General features: G+C 41.3%; 2 protein-coding genes and 1 pseudogene across 2 annotated transcripts; all 3 read right to left on the bottom strand.

Annotated features, from left to right (window-relative positions):
• Positions 1-1,425: 1,425 nt before the first annotated feature.
• Positions 1,426-11,434, bottom strand: si:dkey-43k4.5 (potassium voltage-gated channel subfamily S member 2). The gene is made up of 10 exons (XM_018702907.2): positions 11,039-11,434; positions 6,515-6,694; positions 6,240-6,373; positions 5,984-6,148; positions 5,720-5,891; positions 5,198-5,281; positions 4,957-5,118; positions 4,460-4,543; positions 2,768-2,860; positions 1,426-2,672 (listed from the first exon to the last, which is right to left on the bottom strand). Exons 2-10 carry the CDS (start codon positions 6,683-6,685, stop codon positions 2,214-2,216), a joined length of 1,524 nt encoding a protein of 507 aa, XP_018558423.1. The 5' UTR covers positions 6,686-6,694; positions 11,039-11,434; the 3' UTR covers positions 1,426-2,213.
• An 809-nt stretch (positions 11,435-12,243) lies between these two features.
• On the bottom strand, positions 12,244-16,359 carry LOC108901461 (odorant receptor 131-2-like). The gene is made up of 4 exons (XM_018702926.2): positions 16,214-16,359; positions 15,988-16,128; positions 13,451-13,715; positions 12,244-12,704 (listed from the first exon to the last, which is right to left on the bottom strand). The coding sequence occupies exons 1-4, from the start codon at positions 16,357-16,359 to the stop codon at positions 12,303-12,305; spliced, it is 954 nt and encodes a 317-aa protein (XP_018558442.1). The 3' UTR covers positions 12,244-12,302.
• A 1,351-nt stretch (positions 16,360-17,710) lies between these two features.
• On the bottom strand, positions 17,711-20,299 carry LOC108901460 (odorant receptor 131-2-like; annotated as a pseudogene).
• Between the last annotated feature and the right edge of the window lie 1,290 nt (positions 20,300-21,589).

Raw genomic sequence — 21,589 nt, 5'->3', positions numbered from 1 at the left:
CTGACGCTGCTTGGCCCCAAAAACTTCCTGGTCTCCAGTTCAGGACAAAAACCCCCCTGACACAAACAGATCAAACATTTTCACAAACTATCACAACACAGTGTTCTTCAGTCACACTCAGACCCTTACATCTGATCCCTGATCAGCCTGAAAGGTCACATGTCCCCTTCCACACAAGGTGTCCTCAGTCCAGACTGTTCTGGTCTGTGGTTCCCTGATGGTGGAACATCAGAGAGTCTCTTCAGACTCACTGTCTGTGCACGTCTCTCCCTGATTTCCTTGTTTTTACTTCTTGCCTCAGGGTCTCTGACTGTACTGAAGCTTCAGTGTTGTCCCTCACTTGTTAGTTGCTTCGGATAAAATGAGTAAATATAAAAGTAAAAGTAAGAAACATTCATTTATTTAAACACTGGCTGTAAAGCATCTGAACTGAAACATGTTTTGACCAAAGAGTCAAACACTGACCTGTGCATCTCACCAGAGATAAGAAGTCTTTTCAAACCATGATAAAAACATCGCAGCACCGTCCTCAGTGTTTCTTCACTGTCTCTGACAGATAACGGAGCTCTCGGCTCTGACTCGTCGTGGCAGAGCGTCAAACTCTGTTAGTATCATCTTCTCTCAGAGAGGAAGCAAACCTGCAGCTCCTCAAACTCAGCTCCTCTCAAAGTGTTTCTCCTGCTTGTCGTTCAGTGTGGAGGAGAAGTGTGAGCTGTGTTAAACATGGTGGACAGACCTCAGTTCACTCAAAGAAAAAAAGCCCTCAGGTTCTTTACCTCCAGTTGTATCTAACAAACACAGACTAAAGATTTCCTCATCTCCTGTGTTCAGTACAAATTTGAGGCTCTTGTTCTGTGCTTGAGTTTTTCTCCTTTATCCTGTTTTCTACTTTTACTTCACTGCATTAATCTGACAGATACAGTCACTATATAGTGTCTGGTTGTGGCTTCTCGTGTTTCAGACGTCTGTGAGTTGTAAGCAGTTTCACCCAAGAACATTTCACCTCCAAACTTTCATTTAAATAGAACAAAAGTATTTTAATATTTTACTAAAAACAGCAATAACATCCTGTTTCTCCATCAATGCATCAGCATGAATGACCTAATAATGTCATGTGTCGTCTGATAGTGTGTCAGTAGAAGGATTAAAAGTAAAGTGAACTAAATGAAGAGCTGGGTTGACGCTCAGCTCAGCAGCGTACAGCACAGTGTCCTCTGTCTCCTCTGGTCGGAGCATCGTCTGTGATATTAAATGACAGTTTGACAGGTGTGATCCATTTTCCACTGAGTCACTCTGTAAATGAAGTGTGTGGCACAAAGCCACTGATGCTTCCTTCAGACAGAAAAAGGACCAGATCAGATGTTTCACGTGTTTCACTCATTCATTCTTTGTAGAGAAGATTTTTCTGTGGCTGCAGTAACAGAAACCTAAACTTTACCTCTGCAGGTGAGAACAGTAAATTCACTGATGGTTTTCAGAGTGACTGAAGTTTGTCTTGGATCCCAGACGAATCCACGAGGTTCACCTCTGTGGATCTGAGTGAAATATCTTCTCTTAACGTTTTAACAAAAATACTTTCTCACAGTTTGTTATCTTTTATCTTTTTATTCAGTTAATTTCATCTGCGTGCATGCTATTTCACTTCACTTCAGGCTTGTATTTAGTTCAGTTTGCTGCAGTTCATCACTTCCTCTGACAGTTAAATACATTTGACCTTTTGTTTTTACTTAAATATATTCTGTAATTCTTCACATCCATGTTTTTAACAGAGAAACACGTCCACGACAAGCAGACCTCCACCTGAAACAGCCCACATGCACGAATGAATGCAAACAAACTTCAGTACAGAGTCCAGCATGGAAGACGTAGTTACAGTCCGACCTGTCAGTTACAGTTTGCTCTTTCTAACTTTAATTTCTTTACAAGTATCTGCTCAAACTCTAATCACATTACAGCCACTTGATTTATTGTCCTCCATGTTTGAATCGATGCAGAGTTTAATGACAGTGATTGGTCAGAGAGAAGATCTCACATGAATCCTGTTTGACAGCTCATGGATCAGTTTCAGTCACATTCATGATCAAATATGAACACGGTTTATGTTGTTGTATGTATATATACATGCAATCAGCATGTATGTATATATACATACAACTGCAAACATCAGACTTCACATTGGTTTGAATTGGTTGTGTCTCAGTTTATTAGACTCCTCACAGCTGATGCAGCTCCTTCTTCCTCAGTATCGACGAGTAGGACGGATGCTCCACGTAGCTATAATTTATCACACCTCCTTCATCCTCGTAATCTATATCGTCCTCCTCGATATCATCGATATCATCATCGTCCAGACACCGGCTGTCCCCGTCTGATCCCTCCTCCTCCTCCTCTTCCTCGTCCTCCTCCGGCTCGTTCTCGCAGCTCATCCTCACCTTCCTGCGGTTGTTGTTCCTCACCGACGCCTCCAGAGCTTTCTGTCGCCGGTAGAAGTGCGAGAACTTATTGAAGATGATGGTGATGGGCAGCGCCACCACCAGGGTGCCGCCCAAGATGCAGCCGCTGGCGGCCAGCTTCCCGGCCACAGTGACGGGCACCACGTCGCCGTAACCGACCGTGGTCATGCTCACCGTCCCCCACCACCAGCAGGCTGGGATGGTGTCCAGACCCACGTCCTGGAAGAACACCCAGAGGTTTTTAGGCATCAACACGAACATTTTAACTGAATCAAGGAGGAGAAAAGAGTGTGTGTGAGGCCTCAACGTTTTACCTCTTCATATTCAGCAGTGTAAGCGATGCCAGAGAAGACGGACACTCCGACAGCCAGGTACAGCAGCAGGATGCCGACCTCACGGTAACTGTGCTGCAGATACAAGACGGAGGAAAAGGAAACTTCAAATGTCTGCAGGGACAGAAGAGGAATTAAAAAGTGGATAACTGATATCTCAATCTCTATTTTCAGCCTCTCCAATAAACAAAAAGACACAATGTGCTGTGCAACATGAAATCCCAACAGGAAGTGTGGTCAGAGAACCTCAGTCATGAGATGAAGAGCAAAAAATCTCTGCTGTGATTCTTTGATAGAAAAACACGGCGGTCACTTTGTTTCAATAAGAGAAGAGGAGATACCACATTTCAAACTGTACCTTTAATAAACAGAGAAAGATGAACTTTCCCCCTTATTTAAAGTACCACACTGTAATGTGTCACAGATAAAGTGCTGTTGGTATCCAAGCTTTAAAAAATTCCACCATTCGAGAAACTGAAGTCACGACTGAATGAGCCTGTTGCTTTAAAACACTTCAAGTTAAAGTTTTATCCTTCAGCTGAGTCACTGAGTCCACATTGAAACCAATGTCTCGTATTGAGGGTTTTTACTTTAGATGAAACCAAACAGCTTTCAGAGTTTCACTCCTCATGCTGATCACGGATCAGGAGCATTCATTTAAGAGCCACTGCAGTTTAAATGTAAATATAATGCATTCAAATCCTGTTAACAGACAGCATTATTTAAGACGATGATTTATCTATTTACCTCCCAACTCATGCATAATGATGAGCATAATGAAGTTAATAATTCTGGTGTAACTGACTCTGCATCAGACACGACGTCTCTGCTGATGTCTGCAGACTGTCCAGAGGAATGACATCGAGACACAGACAGCATCTGCTCGCCCATAACTCCAAGTGTAAACATTAAGCAAAACTTCAGTGTTTCATGACTCTACAGGCTTTTTCACTGCAGTGAGAAGAAACTGCAGAGCAACGAGCAGCACGGTTCAGTGTAAACTAAACATAAAGAACAAGGAAACAACAGGTGGGTGGGAAGAAGTCCAACCAAAACTACATACAGAAACACAAACTCAAACCTGCAGTAACTGATTTTTGTGGTCACTTGGAGGCAGCGGAAACAAGTTGTGAACGCCCACGCGGTGAACTTGTTGCCAGTTTCTTATTCACAAGGTGAGATCGGAAAGTTCAGAGACTGTTGTTGCACAGGACGGCATGATAACGTGCAGCAGCAGCAGCTATGAACGCAGTGGAAGAGCCGCAGTCTCCAAGACTGAAGACGGCGTCTCAGATCAGGAGTCTGACCAGCAGCATGCTGCTTGTTTTCTCTGACATTCGTGGGGTTGTGCAGCGTTTATCAGTCCATCAGGTTCAGACTGTCAACGCTCAGCAGTGGAGGACTGCACACGGTGACATCCAGGTTTAAATCATCACATAAACCCCAGACTTCTTGACATTGCTGAATATCAAAACCACATCTTCCAAAGAAGCAGAACCTGGGTTTTTCAAAATCAACTCAGACCTTCATCTGAGGCAGCTACAGAAAGGTCAGCGGGACGAAATGTCACAACCTAAATACAAATTAATCGCAGTGTTTTTATTTTCCTTCAGAGGTTTGAGTCAAAAGTTACATAACTGTGTCTGTGTCTGAGCAGACTGAGCACTGACTCACCCGAAGCGTCGCTCCCAGTGAACGCAGTCCTGTCGAGTGTCGGGCCAGCTTCAAAACTCTGAAGATCCTCATCAGCCTGAACACCTGAGGAGAGAGAGGGATGTTTTTTGTAACTTTAAATAAACAGCTGTAAAATGTTTAAAAGTGAGAATTACAGGATGTTGGGACATAAAACTCTGAACACAGCTCCTCTCTCTGGTGTCTCAGTTCAGGACTTAGCAACATTCGACTCAAACTCTAATGAGTTTATCACTGTCAATCAGTTCTGATCAAACTACACCCACACAGTCCAAGTGAAGCTTTTTTAGAGTCTTAAAGTCCTGAAAAATGATGAAGCTTTGGCGACAGTTTAATAAGGAAGAGCTTCTCCCTCTATTTTCCTGCTTCAAGCTATTTCAATCATTCTGCTTTCCCTTTCATTCACAGATCACTGATGATCTTTCTGCCTTGAAGCAGTCAATCCTGCTGCTAATCTTTAAATATCACACTCTCCCAACCTGTATGAGTCGTCCCAGGTCTCCCAGTTCAGACTCAGATCCCACAGCCATGTCAAAGATCAGGGTGACGTAGATGGGAACCACAGACACCATGTCAATAATGTTCAGCGGGTGATGAAAGAACTTCCTCCTGTTCGGCGCGAGCAGCAGTCGTGTCACCACCTCAGAGAGAGAAAGAGGGAAACAATTATTTTATATTTTCTGTTTGGTTGATATGTTTGTACATGTCAGTGAAACTCACCTCGAAGGTGAACCAGCAGCTGCAGAACACCTCCAAAGCCTGCATGGTCGGGTCCTCGATCAGCTTCCCGTCAGAGTCGAACGTCTTCAGGAGAAGAGGAGAAAGGTTGGTGATCACATCTACAGCTGCTTTCAATGATGCATTCAATTTCTGAACCATATTTTCACACTTCTCAGCAGAATCCAGGTTGACGTTTATGAACAATCCTCACAGCTCCTCATCATCCCTACTCATTCAGGCAAATTGGTGCCATTAAAAGAAGATTAGCTGTTTGCAGTGGATGCACAGACAGCTTTCACTACTGTTACTGTGATACTGAAGAACATTTGATTCTCAGGCAAGTTCTGGCATTTTATGGAGTTATATGGAACATTTTTCTCTGTGATTTATTGTTGGATTGATGGATGTTTTTTGGACAGATGACATCCTCAGAGTGGGATTTATGCTGAATCTAAAACTGACTCCTTAGAGTCTCTACGGTTTTGTTTGGCTTCGTGATCTTTCCAGCTCTCTGTTACCAACCTGATACTCTGGGATGCTGTTGATACACATGGTGGCGATGGATGTGAGCACCACTCCGATGGAGAGCAGGCTGAAGAGCTTGCTGGGGATGGAGTATCCTGGGTTCTCCAGCGTCAGCCACAGACACTTCCTGATGTTCCCGTAACGCACCTCCTGGAAATGCTGCATGTCTCTGAGAACACGTGGAGACAGATGAATGGATGTGGGGTTGCATGATTACAGCAACCATGATATTTTCTTTACAGATCTTCACCAGCCTTTCACCTGTTTAAGTCAGATATCTCGTCCACAGACGTGTCGATGCTGCTGACGTCGCTCTCGTCGTCCCAGCTGCGATGCCGGCTGCTCTCCAGCTTCCGGTCGTGGTAACGGTAACTGCAGCAACTGTCCAGGAAGAACTCATTGATACCCCAGTACTCTATCTCCTGACTGTGGGGAGCAGAGGGCACATCAAGTTCATTTGTACACTAGCTGCAGTCTCATAGGGCTGTAAATTATGATCAGACCGACAGAGACAGACCTGAAGGAGAAGACACACAGCTCCTCCATGATGTGGAGTTTGCCCGTCTGGTAGAAGTGGAGGACGTATGGGAAGAGGCCGGGATTCCTATCAAAATAAAACTCCTTCTGCTGCACGTCATAGTCATCGCACACCTACAGGAAGGAAGAAAGACGGGAGGACAGAGAGAGGGGAGGATGGAAATTAGTAGTAAAATAATTGAAAGACAAACACCAGCTCCTTGTAGAAGGATGTACGAATGACATATGTCAGTCTGTCTCCTCAACCCCCCCCACCTGCAGTATATCCTCCTCGGAGTCACATGCCAGCAGTTTTCCCAGTCTGGTGTCTGGGAATTTCTTCAGCGTGCTGGAGCAGAGACTCCTCTTCAGACCTCCGACGTTCACGTGGACGAGGCCCTCGTCAGAGTCCTGGTGGACCCAGCTGGGCAGACTCTCCTTCACCATGGTGGTTATCTGGAGTGACAGCAGAGACACGACAGAGGTGAGGATGGAAGTAAAGGCAGCACAGACACAGTGAGAAATACACTGTGGCACATTCTGAAGTTAGTACTGATTTTATAATGTCAGGGTCACAGGAGAGGACACGACCACAAGACACAATGCAGGAAGATAAACGTATATTTAACCAATGAAATAAGTTGGTTTTTAGCTACGGAAATCTAATCTGATTTTTATGTCGGTGAGTGAGGAGGAGAGATGACAGGAAACGTTTCCTGTCGGACTCAGCTCAGCTCATGGTTGAAGTCCTAAACGAGGTTCACAGTCAAGTACAACAGGGTTTCAGTAAGGAAACCCTGTCGAGGGAAAGAGGAGATTTCACACAGTAGATTTATCAATGTCTGATTTTCTGAGGACACGAGATCCTCCTCGTGCAGATTCAGTTACATGGGAGCTGCCTCGTACTGTAACCACAATATTGGCACTGGAGTGAAATGAAAGATAATACTTGTTCTTTGTACTATAGCTCATTCAAACTTTGTGTTACATCACACACAGCTGCAGTATTTCTTCCTGTTTGAGTAGCAGCTGTTTTAGGGAATTACTTTAAAATTTAGCTTTAGCTTTTTTCTTCATTTTAAGTGGCAGAAAATACGTCTGAACGTGCTGAGAAACGCGTAGATGTTTTTCATCGTTGCGTGGTGTTTGTTAAGCAGCCTTAAACTTTGACTGCAGATATTTGACTTCATTTGAAGTTGTGAGCGTTTTGTTGTTGAACACGCAGCTTTACTGGAACATGTTTTTTTTTTTTTAAATGATTCAGATCTCATCCTCTCTGTTTTATTTACCTCAAGCTTTGGGCTTCTTCTTTGTATCGTAGGCACTCTAATTTCATCTGCTCTGCTCTAAGACCAGACGACCAGACACTAATTTGATCTACCAGACATTTTAATGTTAACTAAAAAACACAATGTGCACTGGTTGAGAGCCAAAAGGCTTTTTACTGGACTTTTCACAGACTGAATATAAAGACAAAAGTTGAGTTTTGTTTGTGTAACAAGCCATAACACAAAAGTTCTGCTCAAAATACTTAAATAATGATTTTTCTCTATTAACATTAACCACAGTTTCAGGCAACTTGTCTCCATGTGATCAAGTTTTTTTTTTTTTAAACTAATAGATGCAGCCAAAACAGAAACTAACTCCCACACAGGCTCATCTACTGTACTCCCAGTGCAAACACCCACACAGTGTACACACTTTCACAATAAAAACTACACCATGAAATCACTAAACAGATGAATAAAAGTTCACATCAAACTTTAAAACTGTAGGAAGATTTCTTTACATTGAAAAGTATCATGTGAGAGTTCTTCACTCTCGTATCCAAAGGCCTCAAATGTTCCTGCTGTTGCCTGAAATATGTTTTACAGCACAATGTTAATATCACTACCAGGAGACGTAATTCAATCCAGTTCAACTTGGTGAGTGTTTGTTTAACATTGCTTAGCAACAAGTGAAGTTTCAGGGAATGAAGATGATATCTGGATCATCATTTTTGTTTCTCCTGCTCGTTTTTATGTCTGATCTGGTGTAAACATCCAGACATCTGCAGCTGCTCCACATGTAGCGCTCGCTCCTACAGGACGGAGGAGAGCCATCCATTTGGAGGCAGCGCTAAGTGCTGCTTCTGCTCCAGGTAAAGTGTAGCTATAATGTAAAGTAATAATGTTATATAGTCTCTAATTGCGTGGGGTAGGAAATGGCCCGAGGAATCACAGACAGGTGTTAACCTAATGTGGAGTTAATGGTGTTTTAACCAGAGCAGTCTGACTTCATCTGCCTCTGTATCATTCACTCTCTTCCTGCTGCTTTTAATCGGGTTTTTCTCCTCCTCTCTCTCTTCAGCTCAGTGATTTATGGTCACATGAACTGGATGCAGCCAAAATCTGTCTTCATCTGTCAGCAGCATGTTTGTGTGAATATGCAGGTGGGTGGTGGGTGTGTATGTGGGAAGCATGTTAGCATTTAGAAATGCCAGTGGTGGATAGTTACCAAGTAAATTTACTCAAATACTGTGTTGAAGTGCAACTTTGACAAACTTTGTACTTCACTTGAGTATTTCCATTTCATGCTACTTGATACTTCTATTCCACCACACATTCATTTTGTAACCGTTACTTTGAAGATCAATATTTCATGAAAAAATATGATTAACTTCTAAAATAAGATGCCATGTTACAGTCAAATCACCTCAACCTGCTAAAATCATTTTAACACTGCTGCACATTAATGCATGAGACAGAGCCCGTTCTTCTGCATAGTGAGCACCTCTTCTTTTGATATTTCATTTTGCTGCTTATACTTTCCTGCTTCTATTTAAGTAAAATCCTGAATTCAGTGTTACTGCTACTTTTACTTAATCCAAGCAGTAACATGATTGTTTTAGCCAGTGGAAACGAGTTGAACTACTTAGCAAACAGTTGCTTATTTCTGCAGTTAGAGATGATACATGTGTTGTGGTGTTTGTGTCCATCTGATGAAACCTCAGTCCAGTATTTCCTCTATTAGCTCTGTTTTTGGTCTCCACCACCTCCTGTCTGTGTCTTTAGCTGCTAAATCCTCCACTGTGTTCACCAGTCGTACTCTAACTGTCTGTCTGCTGTTTGCTGTCGAGCAGGTAGAGTACATCTGCTGCTGCTGCTGCCAAAAATGACACCAATGTTCCTTCTCCACCAACATGGAACGGGTTCCTCTCAAGTCTGCACACCTTTCTACTAAACATAAATCAGAATGGAAGCAGGTTTATTGACCTGAAGTGCAAACCGACATCAGTGGTGTCATATTAGCCTCTGTAAAAATGTTGACTGTAGCTGCTTTAAGTAAAAGATCTTAATACTTGATACTTAATGGCGAGTGGTCTGTGTTCACCTGGCATCTTGATTTGATCTTCAGATTTGAAATGAGATGTTTAGATGAGACACATCCAGAGCAGGGCAGTTTAAAGTCGGCAGCAAACAACAACCCTGTAACTGCTTTAGATCTCATGTAGTCCAGGTCTGTTTGGGCTCTGTAAGCCAGCGGTGGAGGAAGCATTTGTATCCTTTACTTAAGTAGTAAAACAACAGTGTAGAAAATAATCCATTGATTATTTATGTGATGCAGGTTTAGCTCCTGGAGGAAGGTGGAGTATACGTACTGAATGTGTTGACTGGTGAAGGCTCAGTGCAGGTTCTGATCACTGCAGTGGAGTAAAACGCCGAGTGAGTCTCCATATGGTGATGCAGTCACATGAAGCACGACTCTGCCGACCTTACAGTCGGTTATCACAAACGTGTAAGCAACTAACCACAGAACACATGTCGTCAGTGGGTGACAGTGATGCACTGTTTAAATTATAATGTGCCATTAGAAGAGGAGAAGAAGATGAAGAAGATCACAACCTGTAAACACTTCAAAAAGTACATGGATGTACTCTTAAACAGAACATCTGAATGGAAACATAATAATCTAAACCCAAAGGTTTGCTTATTAGCTTTCAGTGCTTTCAGCCACATCCACTGATCTTCATCCTCTCTGAACGCTACACCTTTGTTTGATTTCAGCTCAGCTTTATCTCAGCACTGACTTGGACTAAAGTCTTGACTGACGGCTGTGCAGCTGTGTCTTTATTTACAGACTGAGAATCTTTGCTTTTGACAAATAGATTGAAAATTTCAACTCATAGAATATAATTAATAATTAATCAATAGTTAAACTGTGGTGGTAGAGATATAAATGCTGCTGTTGATGACCTGCAGCAGTGTGGTCTAATGTTAAGGAGTAAACAAAGCCAGAAAAGAGAATAAAAACATGAAATTATGAGCTTTAACAGCAGGAATTTGTTCCTCTTTTTCACTAATTATTCCCTTTTTGCCATTTTGTCCAGACACCAAACAAATGGAAAAGCGAGTAAATAACAGTGAGACAATGTGACTCTCTGTGTGTGTTTATAATGACATGACGGGCCCATGCTGAGGTCTCTGGGGAGCAGCCATGGTGCACATACAGAAATAAAGTTGATCTATAATTCAGCACAAGGAAGCGCAGCGGCTTGAAATCACAGCGGTGGAAAAATGCACCTGCAACAACAAACTCCCTCGAACACGTTGGTGTAATGTAATAAATCAGTGCCCTGAACACAACACGATGCAACTTCACAGGTGGAAGGAAATGAAGTAAACTGGTGAAAGTGCAGCTTTAAATTTGAAGGATGAATAAATGAATCGTAGCTAAAGTCTCTTTACAGCTACACACTACAGGCTCTAATGTTACCACGAGAAACGTATTATAAGTATTACATCTTTTTCTGATACTTACATGTGAGTTTGGTCACGACACTCTCTCATCACCGGATCAGCATCCTCCTCAGGTTCAGATTCACCCCATGATGCGCTGATAAGTTTTGGACTTTTCCGTCTGAAATGGACCAAACTGTAAAACACGAATCGTCGGATGATGAGAAAAGACAGAAGCTGAAAACGGGGGTGAAAACCTCCTCTCTCTGCCTGCGACAGGAAACAGTTGCGAAGCGGCCGCAGAGTCAGCTGAGGACTCGCAGGTTTCCTCCATCTGAACCTCTGTTTGTCCGTTTCTCTGAGAGGCAGTCCTCGGCTTTTTCCGTCACATTCCGGAACAGGATCGGTATCTCCGATCGAGAAGTGCCTTTAATGCACTGTGCGGGCATGGGATTGTTTTTATGATGCGTTTGCGGCACTCGGTGGTTAATTTGGAGATCTATTTTTAAAGTCTTCATGTTTATGCTCTCACAGGGAGTCAGTCTGCTGTGGTCAGGAACAAGCTTAAAGTGGCCTCGTGGTTCTGGAGTAATATGTTGTCTCACAGCTGGGGTTTTAAGTGTGTGTGTATCTGTGGTTTTTAATGAAAATTTGTGAAATCTCGGGTGTCATTTAATGAACTCATTATTTTTTAATTACTGTAATATGCCTCTAAATATCCACAGAGACTGAGCTTTAAGTTTCCCACAAACTGCTGCTGACTTTTTACTTTTTCTCATTACAGAGCATAAATACTTCCCCTCAACACCAACAATGCATGACATTTTAAAACAGAAACACGCTATTAAAGGTTCCTCTCGATTTTATGAAATAATAGAGGAACTTTTTGTGACCAACTTTATTTCATTTTCCCATTTAATTCAATGAGGATACAGGAAAGAACAGAAATGAGATTCAGTCTCATACAAGAAGCAAAAACAAAGATGAAATGTATCAACATCTCTGTCTTTCTGAAGTGCTTAAAGAAAACACAACATTCCTAATCTGTAACATCTGACCGGGATTTGGAATAGTCTCACACCTCTCACACATTCAGAAACATGTCTGATAATTTATTAATATTTCATACTGAGAAGCAGAATTTCATAGATATGTCTGTGATGATGAGTCCATCTAGTGGCCAAAATCTGGTATTACAACTTAAACCTTATACTTGTGACTGTGATTGTGCACATGTAACTTTTATCTCTTAAGAGATCATCACAGCAGATCAGCTTGTGTGTTCAGTGGTATCTGTAGATCATGGACTAAAACATGCACAATCATTCTTTGAAGGCCTATTGTGGTCACCTCTGTTTGGACCTTCTTCTGAGTCCCACCAGGTTCACCTTATTTTCTATAGAGTTACAGTATTTACAGCAGAAGTGCAGCCTGATGAGGCTGCTGAACTTCTTGTCTCTGACGCCGTAGATGAGTGGACTGAGCAGACGTGGGAGCACATTGGTGAACAGAAAATTGACGAAGAGGATGTTGGTGCGGTCCTGGGGCAAAGTGGCAAGTAAAATGAGGTTGATGAGGGGAGAGATGAATGACAGGGTGCAGATGAGGAGCTGGACTCCGTGCAGCAGGATAGTGTTGTGGGCGTTTCTGGCGGAGGCCTGGTCAGAACCAGAAGCTGCCTGGGCAGCACAGAGGACCTTCAGGTAGGTGATGATTAAAGTCAGGACGACAAATGAAAACAGAAGGACCTGATGAGGAGACATGAAGACACAAACCATGGTCACTTTAATCTGCTATGGATTAAACTCATTAAAACTGAGCTATGAAATAAAAACAAGCTTCTCCATGGTTACACAGTAAACTGAAATGGCTGATGTTAACTTGATGTAACTTAATGAAAAGCAACACTGTGTTGGTCTCTTTGTAGATCTGATAGATCTGATCTGATAGAAGTTATCACAGTGGTTTAATAGGCTGATTTCTCTGGTATCTTTTTTCCACCTGGACGGTGCTAGAGCCAGTTCAGCAACCTGCTCCTTTTGAGAGGCAGCCTGCATTTTGAGAGGTTTGAGAACCAAATGTTATGTAGTTCACACTCTGTAGCAGTTGGTGGCAGCAATGCACCAAGTTGTTGTTGCCAACCGCCAATAAACTAAAGAAGAAGGAGAACCTATGTAGCAGAAGTTGGGGTAATTTCTGTTGGAAAGAAATCATATCTGACAGAATACAGCTGTTTTTTTTGCTTTTGATGAATGTACTTTTTAAGTCATTACATCTTTCATTTGAAGGTTCCCCGTAAGTTGTGTTTTCTCAAAATGGCACAAAATCTCTTGCAGTAGCTCGTCCAATAACCACTGACAACAGTAGTTCCAACTTTTGGACCAGGACTTCTCTCTGTGGAAATGTGTGGAACCAGTTTACCATCTCTGCATAGTGTTCTTACCACCTGTACCTGGCCCTGATTCAATTAATGAAATAACAATCAACATTTCACCTGAACAGCCACACTTTGAGCCTTGTGGTACGGTGTGTTGTACAGATATGACGGGTAACAGATGACAATCCTTGATAATACAGAGAGAGGCTGAGTGGCGAGGACGACCATGATATCTGTGAGGGCGGGGATGAGGGAGACGACCCAGATGAGTGCAATCAGAGCATAGGCTCGCTGGACAGTGCAGATCTGGGCGTGATGAAGAGGTCGGCAGACTGCAATGTAACGCTCGACTGCCATGCCGGCCAGGTTCAGAGGGCTGTTCCTGGATGAAGATAAATAAGAACACATGATAATGATTTGTTAGCTGCTTTAAATCCAGAATAACTGTTCAAATTTTAATGGAGCCTGGACATCTAGAGACATATACCTGACCTTGACCTTACTAGTCATGACAACATCAACATCCTGTTCCTGCAGGAGAATAGTCAGACCTCTAACTTAACTACTTTAGTAGCACTAACTGGTCCCAGAGTTTTTGAATCTTTAACTTGGTGTTGTTCAGTGTTAACTAACATATTACCTCTGAATGAGGCTGGATTTCCAACTGGGCAAAGAAAGAAACTGTTGGACAGAGTCTGTGGTTGAATCTGATTTGTCAGTGTGGTGGTGTGAGAATGAAGACTGTTTGGTAAGTTGCACTGAAATAATACAGTTAATCAAAGTAGTTTTTTTTTTTTTTTTTTTTTTTACTTTTGATAACATTTTTCCAATGACACTTCTTTGCTTTTACTCAATTATTTAATTAGAATTATAATTAATGATTTTAAATGCAGGACTTTTACTGTAATGGAGTATTTTTATACTGTGATACTGGTACTTTTTCGTGCTCTTTCCATCACTGGGTTTTTCCTTTGCTTTGAGACCTGTCTGTTTTAATTTGAACCCGCCCAGTCCCTGCTCCACTCCGACGTACTCTAGTCGGCAAAGGTTAAATCTAACACACCCTCTGCGGTAAAGGGGGGCGGGGCTCTTTGAACTGTCGTTGCTCCCCCACAGGTCTGATCCTCTACCCTGATGGAAACACCTGGTCTCCCTCCCGCTGCTAATGAGGTGTTGTTGCAGAAAAGGCTAAACCCGCTAGAAGTGTCGTCTCCTTCTCCTTCCTTTTTGAAGGAAATAACAGTGTCACCGTCGTGTTTTATCGTGTTAAAGTCTGCTAAAGTCGTCTAGTGTTTGTGTTCGTCGACCGTTTGTCGCGTCCTCAACTCTGTCAGTGGCAGTGACATCTCATGGCATCTACAGGTAGGCCTGTTTGACACAGTAATGAAACACCAGAACACTGAAATGCCAAGTATACGGTGGTGACAGTAAATGTCCTGTTTTGTCCAACCAACAGTTTTATAACCCATAATATTCAGTTTTTACTGTGATAAAAGACAAAAGAAACAGCCATTTGGAATGCAACTGGTGTAGCCATAGCAACAGGGCAAGTTTAAGGTCTGTATATAAAACACAAAAGGCATTAAAGAAAGGCAAACACAAGAAAATATAAAATGGTAATATACAAACAAGAGACAAGAGAAGACAAACACGATTTTAAATAAAATGGAAGATATAAACAAGCTAAAACAGTAGACAGAAACCAAACAGTATAACTCAGCACTGGTGAAAGAAGTAGGCCCTACTGAGGCTGAGTACTCTGATGGCCCATTTCAGAGTGATGAATATTACATAGTTGGAATATAATTCATTTATATACTGCTGGGAAACTTGTGAAGTTCTTCTTTGGTGGTTCATAAAGTCTTTTCATAACTTATAATAATACATCATAATTAGCTTGTTGATTGTATGTTGTAATCAAAATCTGAATCTGCAACATAACTCATAACTTAAAGTAGAATATTTTCCTCTGAACTGCAGTGGTGTAGTGGTAAAAGTAGCAGAAAATGGAAATGCTCAAGTAAAGTACAAGTACCTCCAAATTACTCACAATACTTGAATTAATCAGCACCACTGGAAATCTCTGAGCCTGTTGAGGCTCTGCTCTGCTGGTTTCTGCTCGTATCCTCCTGTCCTGGTGTCCGGTATTAAGTTACTGTGGCTGAGCTCATGTCTCTCAGTTATTGTTTGCTTGGTGCATTAATGATGTTTTCATGGTGCTAATTTAAGTTGTGATAAAAGATAAAAACATAAATTTAACAGAACTGCTTTGTTATATCAGATTTACATCTTGTTAAACTAAAGCTCATGCTGAGGTTTACTCTATTGATACACAGCTGTTCTTTATTTAAACTCACTGATGGTCTCATCTTAACAGAGTTTAGTTTTCTTCAAGTCATTAGTTTTTGTGAGTTTGAAATGAATAACTATCTGATTAATCGCAGATGTCAATCTCAGTTCACTGCACAGGGCTGTTTCATGTGTTTGCTGGCTAATATACAGTAAGCACACCTCATCCTTGAATGTTTTAAGAGCCTGTCAAGTGGAAATTTCAGTTTGAGACACACACATTAGAACATGTGCTATGTTCAGTGGCAATGATGGAAACCTGACACACATGCAGAATGATTTTGTTAACACAAACACACACCTACTTAGTGGTAGTGACTAAGATGAGCAGTATGATGCAGCAGGGAGCGAAGGTCAGGGGGATGGTGTAGGTAAAGATGTGCAGCACCACAGAAAACGTTAGCATGATCATGTCGTTGATCACCAGATGGATGTACAGCACATACCTGCAGGAGAGAGGAGTGCAGTAGATGAGATGTAGCCAGACAAATCTCATCAGTTCAGAAATCAAACCTGGCCATCTGTTGTTACCTGGGGTCTTGGTGTAAAACTTCACTCTTAAAGTAGGTGTAGACAAAAGTTCCATTGATACAGTTGATGATGATGCCAAAAACAAAGGTGATGAAGTTCTTTGAGAAAGCGTCATTCAGGCCGTCCAGACGTCCGGTTGAGTTCATGTTACAGCTCGTTCCTGCTCGGTTCAGTCAGCACTGGAAACACAGTCCATCCAGAATCTCACTGTCTTTTAGATGAATAAATAACTTGAAATACAGATTTTCGTGCTCAGCTGGTCAGTTTACATAAAATGTTATAAAAGACTGGATGTCTCATTTGATAATGTGAACATTTCACCGGTGTAAGAACCAGTATGATTTTAAGGAACTGTGGCAAAGGTGAAGTCTAAAGTTTCATTTATAAGAGAGACTACAGTTGTATTAAAACTAAATTTGTGATCTGTTTTAAGAAATACAAATGAAATAAACTATCTACAATTAGTAAATTACATTAAAATATTCCTCCACTGATTAAACAAGACCAACAATAGAATATCTCATTTTCAAAGGTTGAATACATTTTGTGCACAATCAAGGCAAAGCAAATAAGAAAAAAAGGAGAAAGAGACTAAACTTAAATTTTTATTTCTTGTAAATCTGTAACACGACAAAGAATAAATCCATCAATGCCTCTATGTTTTCTATTTCTGTTGTTAATTAGAATACAAAGTCATTCTTCTGTTTTGAATGAAAAGTTAAAACAATCAAACTTACTTCAACATCTCACTGCTCTGGTCGGTGTGGAGGTACAGGGCTGACCGACTGACTGTAAGTAGTGGATGGAACAGGAGGAGATGGAGTTATATAGATTTCAGTGATAATACTACAGTGAGGTAGGGTGTGTGTGTGTGTGTGTGGGGGGGTGATAGAGGGGCTGAGGAAGGAAGATTGTCATTTTTGAATTACAAATGTGTTAAATTTGATAAATAATAAATGTTTTAATCCATTATGACCCATTTATTTTAAAGTACACTCTTTTATTGTTGTGAGCAGCTGATGAGCAGCTGGGATCGTTGTTGTCATGAATATAAAAGTTGACTTTATCACTTATCAGCAGTCTGATGCAGTTTGTGTGTATAGGTAGACTTCATCAAAATAAAGTGTTAGTGATTAGAGATCATTTTCAAAGGACAGAGGAGAGAAATAAATGATGATTTATTAATTGATGTATCATCAACTACACAGATGTGACCATTGTAGAGCCACAGAGACTATAAATGATCAGACCTCCAGGAAAGAAATATGAAACAAAGGCAGTTGATCTCTGACCTCAGATGGATCACATCTGAAAATTAGTATTTATATATGAGGTTAATGCGTCTTATTATAGCCGACTGTGTCTTTTTCAGACTGGACCTTTTGATTCTAGTCAGGCCTGTTGTAGCTGTGTCACTGGACCATGGACAGAAACCACCAGAGCTTTCAGTGAAACTGACATTAGGTTGTAGTTTACAAATCAGTCTTTGAAGGCCTTTCACTGTAGCACCTGTTTGGACTTTCTCCAGGGTGCTACCAGGTTCATCTTATTTTCTATAGAGTTGGAGTATTTAAAGAAGACATGCAGCCTGATGAGGCTGCTGAACTTCTTGTCTCTGACGCCGTAGATGAGCGGACTGAGCAGACGAGGAATCAGTTCAGTGAGCAGATAGTTGGTGAAGAGGATAAATCTTCGGTTCTGGGGCCAAATGGAAAGTGAAATGACGTTGATGAGGGGAGAGATGAATGACAGGGTGCAGATGAGGAGCTGGACTCCGTGCAGCAGGATAGTGTTGCGGGCGTTTCTGGCGGAGGCCTGGTCAGAACCAGAAGCTGCCTGGGCAGCACAGAGGACCTTCAAGTAGGTGATGATTAAAGTCAGGACGACAAATGAAAACAGAAGGACCTGATGAGGAGACATGAAGACACAAACCATGGTCACTTTAATCTGCTATGGATTAAACTCATTAAAACTGAGCTATGAAATAAAAACAAGCTTCTCCATGGTTACACAGTAAACTAAAATGGCTGATGTTAACTTGATGCAACTTGATGAAAAGCAACACTGTGTTGGTCTCTTTGTAGATCTGTTCAAAGCTTTTGATAGAAGTTATCACAGTGGTTTAATAGGCTGATTTCTCTGGTATCTTTTTTCCTGCATTTTGACAGGTTTGAGAACCAAATGTTATGTAGTTCACACTCTGTACCAGTTGGTGGCAGCAATGCTCCAAGTTGTTGTTTGCCAACCGCCAATAAACTGAAGAAGAAGTAGCAGAATGTTAGGTAGGGGTAATTTCTGTTGGTAAGAAATCATATCTGACAGAACGCAGCTGCTTTTCTTGCTTTTTACAAATTTACTTTGAGTCATTACTTCTTGCATCTGAAGGTTGTCTGTGTGTAGTGACCGCGTACAGCATTCATAACAGATATTCAGAGATACAGAAATAATTGCTTGTGTTTTCTCCAAATAGCGTAGAATCTCTTGCAGTAGCTCATCCTGTGACCACTGACAACAGTGGTTCCAACTTTTGGACTCTCAATTTTGTCTGGTGCCAGCTTTTTGGAAATGGCACCAGACTTCTTTTGGTGGAAATGTGTGGAACCAGGTGCCCTTTGACTTTATCACTATACCTAATCAGCTGATCCCCTTCACTTGCCTTCTCACCTGTTCCCCTGTTGGTTTCCCACTGCTTATACCGACCTAGTTCATAGGTTTCACTATTTTCAGAATAGTATTTCACCCTACTTGTACCTGGTCCTGATTTTGTTCCTGGTTGTTGTTTTAGGTCTCTCTACTGGCAATTTGGACACTACCTTTCCCTGCATATGTTTACCTGGCTTATTTGTGTCATCTCCAAAGCCTGACTTTGTGTCTGCAATTGGTCCTCCATCCTGTAATTTGTACTCGAACCCATGACAGTTTGGTCATCGCAGAATTCATTGAAGTTGTACCAGCTTATTTAGTGTAAAAGAATTATCCTGTTGTGACCTTGTGGATATGTAATTAGTAGACGGGTTTCTCCTATGAAAGAGATGTTGATCCCTCAGATTTCCTAAATAAATAAAGCTTAAACTAATTAAGATCAATGAAATAACAATCAACATTTCACCTGAACAGCCACACTTTGAGCGTTGTGGTACGGTGTGTTGTAGAGATATGTAGGGTAACAGATGACAATCCTTGAGAATACAGAGAGAGGCTGAGTGTCGAGGACGACCATGATATCTGTTAGGGCAGGGATGAGGGAGACGACCCAGGTGAGTGCAATCAGAGCATAGGCTCGCTGGACAGTGCAGATCTGGGCGTGATAAAGAGGTTGGCAGACAGCAATGTAACGCTCGACTGCCATTCCGGCCAGGTTCAGAGGGCTGTTCCTGGATGAAGACAAATAAAAACACATGATAATGATTTGTTAGCTGCTTTAAATCCAGAATAATTGTTCAAATTTTCAAAGCCAGGCGGCATGGTGGTGCAGTGGTTAGCACTGTCGCCTGACCTTTGACCTTACTGGTCACCACAACAGCAGCAGTTCTGTTCCATCAGGAGAATAGTCAGACCTCTGACTTAAGTAGCTCTAACTAGTCCTTGAAGTCTTTGTTCTTGTTTGTAATGTGGAAATTGCAATTTGAGAGAAATACACAATGATAGAACCAAGGAAACCCGACAGAAACACACATGCAAAATAATTGTGTTAACACAAACACACACCTACTTAGTGGTAGTGAGTAAGATGAGCAGTATGAATGCAGCAGGGAGCGAAGGTCAGAGTCGATGGTGTAGGTAAAGATGTGCAGCGCCACAGAAAACGTCAGCACGATCATGTCATTGATTACCAGATGGATGTACAGCACATACCTGCAGGAGAGAGGAGTGCAGTAGATGAGATGTAGCCAGACAAATCTCATCAGTTCAGAAATCAAACCTGGCCATCTGTTGTTACCTGGGGTCTTGGTATAAAACTTCACTCTTAAAGTAGGTGTAGACAAAAGCTCCATCAATGCAGTTGATGATGATGCCGAGAACAAAGGCGATGAAGTTCTTTGAGAAAACCTCATTCAGGCCGTCCAGACGTCCGGTTGAGTTCATGTTACAGCTCGTTCCTGCTCGGTTCAGTCAGCACTGGAAACACAGTCCATCCAGAATCTCACTGTCTTTTAGATGAATAAATAACTTGAAATACAGATTTTCGTGCTCAGCTGGTCAGTTTACATAAAATGTTATAAAAGACTGGATGTCTCATTTGATAATGTGAACATTTCACCGGTGTAAGAACCAGTATGATTTTAAGGAACTTTGGCAAAGGTGAAGTCCAAAGTTTCATTTATAAGAGAGACTACAGTTGTATTAAAACTAAATTTGTGATCTGTTTTAAGAAATACAAATGAAATAAACTATCTACAATTAGTAAATTACATTAAAATATTCCTCCACTGATTAAACAGGACCAACAATAGAATATCTCATTTTCAAAGGTTGAATACATTTTGTTCACAATCAAGGCAAAGCAAATAAGAAAAAAAGGAGAAAGAGAACTTAAATTTTTATTTCTTGTAAATCTGTAACATGACAAAGAATAAATCCATCAGTGCCTCTATGTTTTCTATTTCTGTTGTTAATTAGAATACAAAGTCATTCTTCTGTTTTGAATGAAAAGTTAAAACAATCAAACTTACTTCAACATCTCACTACTCTGGTCGGTGTGGAGGTACAGGGCTGACCGACTGACTGTAAGTAGTGGATGGAACAGGAGGAGATGGAGTTATATAGATTTCAGTGATAATACTACAGTGAGGCAGGGTGTGTGTGTGTGGGGGGGGTGATAGAGGGGCTGAGGAAGGAAGATTGTCATTTTTGAATTACAAATGTGTTAAATTTGATAAATAATAAATGTCTTAATCCATTATGACCCATTTATTTTAAAGTACACTCTTTTATTGTTGTGAGCAGCTGATGAGCAGCTGGGATCGTTGTTGTCATGAATATAAAAGTTGACTTGATCACTTATCAGCAATCTGATGCAGTTTGTGTGTATAGGTAGACTTCATCAAAATAAAGTGTCAGTGATTAGAGATCATTTTCAAAGGACAGAGGAGAGAAATAAATGATGATTTATTAATCGATGTATCATCAACTACACAGATGTGACCATTGTAGAGCCACAGAGACTATAAATGATCAGACCTCCAGGAAAGAAATATGAAACAAAGGCAGTTGATCTCTGACCTCAGATGGATCACATCTGAAAATTAGTATTTATATATGAGGTTAATGCATCTTATTATAGCCGACTGTGTCTTTTTCAGACTGGACTTTGATTCTAGTCAGGCCTGTTGTAGCTGTGTCACTGGACCATGGACAGAAGCCATCAGGGCTTTC

The sequence above is a fragment of the Lates calcarifer genome, linkage group LG12, assembly GCF_001640805.2.
Source record: "Lates calcarifer isolate ASB-BC8 linkage group LG12, TLL_Latcal_v3, whole genome shotgun sequence".
Classification (NCBI taxonomy): Eukaryota; Metazoa; Chordata; class Actinopteri; family Centropomidae; genus Lates; species Lates calcarifer.
The sequence above is the reverse complement of the archived record's forward strand: the minus strand, read 5'-3'. Positions and strand labels throughout refer to the sequence as shown.